Source organism: Ascaphus truei, chromosome 6 (assembly GCF_040206685.1).
Source record: "Ascaphus truei isolate aAscTru1 chromosome 6, aAscTru1.hap1, whole genome shotgun sequence".
NCBI classification, from domain to species: Eukaryota; Metazoa; Chordata; class Amphibia; order Anura; family Ascaphidae; genus Ascaphus; species Ascaphus truei.
This window is the reverse complement of record NC_134488.1, coordinates 115,416,740-115,422,739: the sequence shown is the minus strand read 5'-3', so window position 1 is coordinate 115,422,739 and position 6,000 is coordinate 115,416,740. Positions and strand designations below refer to the sequence as shown.

General features: G+C 54.0%; 1 protein-coding gene across 2 annotated transcripts in view; it reads right to left on the bottom strand.

Annotated features, from left to right (window-relative positions):
* TMEM82 (transmembrane protein 82) overlaps positions 1–6,000 on the bottom strand; it is a 36,717-nt gene that overhangs the window by 751 nt on the left and 29,966 nt on the right. For both annotated transcript variants that reach the window (XM_075605919.1, XM_075605918.1), the window contains exons 4-5: positions 5,146–5,554; positions 3,645–3,832 (exon numbers count right to left, since the gene is read on the bottom strand). In XM_075605919.1, coding sequence (XP_075462034.1) covers positions 3,645–3,832; positions 5,146–5,554 — 597 coding nt within the window. The remainder of the gene's footprint in view (positions 1–3,644; positions 3,833–5,145; positions 5,555–6,000) is intronic.

Sequence of the window (6,000 nt, the reverse complement as noted above, 5' to 3'; positions counted from 1 at the left end):
TGTACTCCCAGCACTGTCCCCCCCCCGCCTGTGTTATAGGAATAGCTGTACTCCCAGCACTGTCCCCCCCGCCTGTGTTATAGGAATAGCTGTACTCCCAGCACTGTCCCCCCGCCTGTGTTATAGGAATAGCTGTACTCCCAGCACTGTCCCTCCCGCCTGTGTTATAGGAATAGCTGTACTCCCAGCACTGTCCCCCCCCCACCTGTGTTATAGGAATAGCTGTACTCCCAGCACTGTCCCCCCCCGCCTGTGTTATAGGAATAGCTGTACTCCCAGCACTGTCCCCCCCGCCTGTGTTATAGGAATAGCTGTACTCCCAGCACTGTCCCCCCGCCTGTGTTATAGGAATAGCTGTACTCCCAGCACTGTCCCTCCCGCCTGTGTTATAGGAATAGCTGTACTCCCAGCACTGTCCCCCCGCCTGTGTTATAGGAATAGCTGTACTCCCAGCACTGTCCCCCAGCCTGTGTTATAGGAATAGCTGTACTCCCAGCACTGTCCCCCCCCCCACCTGTGTTATAGGAATAGCTGTACTCCCAGCACTGTCCCCCCCCCCCCACCTGTGTTATAGGAATAGCTGTACTCCCAGCACTGTCCCCTCGCCTGTGTTATAGGAATAGCTGTACTCCCAGCACTGTCCCCCCCCCCCGCCTGTGTTATAGGAATAGCTGTACTCCCAGCACTGTCCCCCCGCCAGTGTTATAGGAATAGCTGTACTCTCAGCACTGTCCCCCCGCCAGTGTTATAGGAATAGATGTACTCCCAGCACTGTCCCCCCCGCCTGTGTTATAGGAATAGCTGTACTCCCAGCACTGTCCCCCCCGCCTGTGTTATAGGAATAGCTGTACTCCCAGCACTGTCCCCCCCGCCTGTGTTATAGGAATAGCTGTACTCCCAGCACTGTCCCCCCGCCTGTGTTATAGGAATAGCTGTACTCCCAGCACTGTCCCCCCGCCTGTGTTATAGGAATAGCTGTACTCCCAGCACTGTCCCCCCGTCTGTGTTATAGGAATAGATGTACTCCCAGCACTGTCCCCCCCGCCTGTGTTATAGGAATAGCTGTACTCCCAGCACTGTCCCCCCCGCCTGTGTTATAGGAATAGCTGTACTCCCAGCACTGTCCCCCCCGCCTGTGTTATAGCAATAGCTGTACTCCCAGCACTGTCCCCCCTGCCTGTGTTATAGGAATAGCAGTACTCCCAGCACTGTCCCCCCGCCTGTGTTATAGGAATAGCAGTACTCCCAGCACTGTCCCCCCGCCTGTGTTATAGGAATAGCTGTACTCCCAGCACTGTCCCCCCGCCGGTGTTCTAGGAATAGCTGTACTCCCAGCACTGTCCCCCCGCCGGTGTTCTAGGAATAGCTGTACTCCCAGCACTGTCCCCCCGCCTGTGTTCTAGGAATAGCTGTACTCCCAGCACTGTCCCCCCGCCTGTGTTCTAGGAATAGCTGTACTCCCAGCACTGTCCCCCCGCCTGTGTTCTAGGAATAGCTGTACTCCCAGCACTGTCCCTCCGCCTGTGTTATAGGAATAGCTGTACTCCCAGCACTGTCCCCCCGCCTGTGTTATAGGAATAGCTGTACTCCCAGCACTGTCCCCCCGCCTGTGTTATAGGAATAGCTGTACTCCCAGCACTGTCCCCCCGCCTGTGTTATAGGAATAGCTGTACTCCCAGCACTGTCCCCCCGCCTGTGTTATAGGAATAGCTGTACTCCCAGCACTGTCCCCCCGCCTGTGTTATAAGAATAGCTGTACTCCCAGCACTGTCCCCCCGCCTGTGTTCTAGGAATAGCTGTACTCCCAGGACTGTCCCCCCGCCTGTGTTATAGGAATAGCTGTACTCCCAGCACTGTCCCCCCGCCTGTGTTATAGGAATAGCTGTACTCCCAGCACTGTCCCCCCCGCCTGTGTTATAGGAATAGCTGTACTCCCAGCACTGTCCCCCCCGCCTGTGTTATAGGAATAGCTGTACTCCCAGCACTGTCCCCAGCCTGTGTTATAGGAATAGCTGTACTTCCAGCACTGTCCCCCCGCCTGTGTTATAGGAATAGCTGTACTCCCAGCACTGTCCCCCCCCGCCTGTGTTATAGGAATAGCTGTACTCCCAGCACTGTCCCCCCGCCTGTGTTATAGGAATAGCTGTACTCCCAGCACTGTCCCCCCCGCCTGTGTTATAGGAATAGCTGTACTCCCAGCACTGTCCCCCCCGCCTGTGTTATAGGAATAGCTGTACTCCCAGCACTGTCCCCCCCGCCTGTGTTATAGGAATAGCTGTACTCCCAGCACTGTCCCCCCCGCCTGTGTTATAGGAATAGCTGTACTCCCAGCACTGTCCCCCCGCCTGTGTTATAGGAATAGCTGTACTCCCAGCACTGTCCCCAGCCTGTGTTATAGGAATAGCTGTACTCCCAGCACTGTCCCCCCCGCCTGTGTTATACTAATAGCTGTACTCCCAGCACTGTCCCCCCGCCTGTGTTATAGGAATAGCTGTACTCCCAGCACTGTCCCCCCGCCTGTGTTATAGGAATAGCTGTACTCCCAGCACTGTCCCCCCCCCCGCCTGTGTTATAGGAATAGCTGTACTCCCAGCACTGTCCCCCCCCCGCCTGTGTTATAGGAATAGCTGTACTCCCAGCACTGTCCCTCCGCCTGTGTTATAGGAATAGCTGTACTCCCAGCACTGTCCCCCCGCCTGTGTTATAGGAATAGCTGTACTCCCAGCACTGTCCCCCCCGCCTGTGTTATAGGAATAGCTGTACTCCCAGCACTGTCCCCCCCGCCTGTGTTATAGGAATAGCTGTACTCCCAGCACTGTCCCCCCCGCCTGTGTTATAGGAATAGCTGTACTCCCAGCACTGTCCCCCCCGCCTGTGTTATAGGAATAGCTGTACTCCCAGCACTGTCCCCCCCGCCTGTGTTATAGGAATAGCTGTACTCCCAGCACTGTCCCCCCGCCTGTGTTATAGGAATAGCTGTACTCCCAGCACTGTCCCCCCGCCTGTGTTATAGGAATAGCTGTACTCCCAGCACTGTCCCTCCCGCCTGTGTTATAGGAATAGCTGTACTCCCAGCACTGTCCCCCCGCCTGTGTTATAGGAATAGCTGTACTCCCAGCACTGTCCCCCCCCGCCTGTGTTATAGGAATAGCTGTACTCCCAGCACTGTCCCTCCACCTGTGTTATAGGAATAGCTGTACTCCCAGCACTGTCCCCCCCCGCCTGTGTTATAGGAATAGCTGTACTCCCAGCACTGTCCCCCCGCCTGTGTTATAGGAATAGCTGTACTCTCAGCACTGTCCCCCCCCGCCTGTGTTATAGGAATAGCTGTACTCCCAGCACTGTCCCCCCGCCTGTGTTATAGGAATAGCTGTACTCCCAGCACTGTCCCCCGCCTGTGTTATAGGAATAGCTGTACTCCCAGCACTGTCCCCCCCGCCTGTGTTATAGGAATAGCTGTACTCCCAGCACTGTCCCCCCGCCTGTGTTATAGGAATAGCTGTACTCCCAGCACTGTCCCCCCTGCCTGTGTTATAGGAATAGCTGTACTCCCAGCACTGTCCCCCCCCCCCCCCCGCCTGTGTTATAGGAATAGCTGTACTCCGAGCTCGTGGTTGGGCAGAAGAAACACACAGTCCTCTCACCTGCTCTCGACAGATGTCCAGCATGACCCCAGCACTTATCAGGCACCACATTTCTCCAACCAGTGAGATCATGATGTGCAGAATGTCAGCCCACCTGCCCACTGTCATCATGAGGATCAGAAGCCCCCCCATACGCACAAACACTGTCTGGTAGGCCATCTGCTCGCTGGGGTTCTGCTGCTGCTCCTCTGCAAACACACAACACAGTGATAGCTACAGAAGAACCATCGTTTTCTGCATCACTTCCCCAACAGCACCGTCTCAGCCCTTACTCAATCTTTCAGTCTCCACCATCCTCTACAGTCTCCGCCATCCTCTACAGTCTCCGCCATCCTCTACAGTCTCCGCCATCCTCTACAGTCTCCGCCATCCTCTACAGTCTCCGCCATCCTCTACAGTCTCCGCCATCCTCTACAGTCTCCGCCATCCTCTACAGTCTCCGCCATCCTCTACAGTCTCCGCCATCCTCTACAGTCTCCGCCATCCTCTACAGTCTCCGCCATCCTCTACAGTCTCCGCCATCCTCTACAGTCTCCGCCATCCTCTACAGTCTCCGCCATCCTCTACAGTCTCCGCCATCCTCTACAGTCTCCACCATCCTCTACAGTCTCCACCATCCTCTACAGTCTCCACCATCCTCTACAGTCTCCACCATCCTCTACAGTCTCCACCATCCTCTACAGTCTCCACTTCTTGAAGCCTCGCCTGTAATTTGCACTTGTGATTATTATAGATTTCTGGTTACTGACTCAGGATAGTCAGTTATGACATTACCAGCAAATGTCCCTTTGGTCGCCCTGAATTCATCTAACCTTTATAGTGAAGAGGAGGCAGGCATACATGGAGAAAGCATCCTGTTTAAAACATGACAGGGACAATAATCACACTACCCCCCTTTTTTTTAGATACATTGTGCTTTGTATGTCAGATGCACCTGTACTAATGCATGGGACGCTCTACAAAAAGGGCCAACTTACCGCTGGGGTCCATCATCTTTCCAACGGTCTCCTCAGCTTGCTCACCCAAGCCTTACACATCTCCCAGCACGTCACGCCCCTCACTATCCCTACATTCTCTGTCATCTTGGGGCGGAGGGGGGGGGGTGTATTTATCAAGGCCTCCCAGCAAAACCAGTGCACATTATCTGCACCAGATTTATAACCGGAACAAAACGGTCAGATAGTGCATGTTTCAGGAATAAGATAGTATCCCAGTAGCTCAGGCTCTTAAGTGTTCGCCTTGTTCAGGGCTCCAAAATTGCCCTCACCCCCTTTCCGAACCACTGGTAGATCCCCAATTACAATTTTTACAAGGACCGGAATGAATGAGATCTGAGGGCACAGGGAAAAAACACCAACTACATGTTAATGGGGGTCAATCTTACTTTGAGGATAATTATGGGGGTTCCCGAGTTTAGAAGGAAGGGTCTTAAGCAGTTTCTTAGTTGGCTTATACCCTAGTACCTCTTAACCATAGATTCAACCCCCCTGGCCATCCTTACCTTGCATGTATATGACTAGCAGGGTGTAGCAGATGGTGAGAGGGGTCCAGAAGCGTACAGCCTCGGAGGTGCTGAGGAAGTCCCTGTTTATCACCATCACAGCTGCCAAGTCTGACACCAGAAAGGCCACTTTGAGAGCCCGGCACAGGACAGCGGGTATGTCACGCCAGGTGGCCAGCAGGGACAGGCAGACCCCACAGTAACGTTCCCCACTGTGCAGCTGGTACATGACTCCCACGTGGCGGTACATTCTCCTCGTCTGCCAAAAGATGAGCCCTGACAGTCCCGCGGCTAGCAGCAGGTTCCAGGTGCGATGTGGGGCCCCCTCATGCAAGTAATCCAGGCTGCAGCTCACCCCACAACCCAGAGAAAACTGGCAGAGGAGGAAGAGCTGGGCGCTCTGAGAACCCTGAAGGAACACACAGGAGAGCCAAAGACTGAGCTATTATGGAGAGAGAGGGGCCGATAGAGAGGCAGAGAGGGGCAAGTACACAAGAGTTATACAGACAGAGAGCAATACAGAGCGAGGCAAATACACAGTGAAAAGGGCAGATACACAGAGCTATACAGAGGGAGGGGCAGATGTACAGAGATATACAGAGGGAAGAGAAGATAGACAGAGACAAAGACAAACATGCAACAGTTATACCATTGCTCAAAAACAGCAAGCTTGACCCTACCTGTCTTTCTAACTATCAGCCTGTCTCCCTCCTGCCGTTTGCCTCTAAACTCCTTGAACGTCTTGTATTCTCTCACTTGCTCAAGTTTCTCCACACCTATTCTCTCCTAGACCCTCTACAATTTGGCTTCCGCACTGCTCACTCCACTGAAATAACCCTCACTAAAATAACTGAC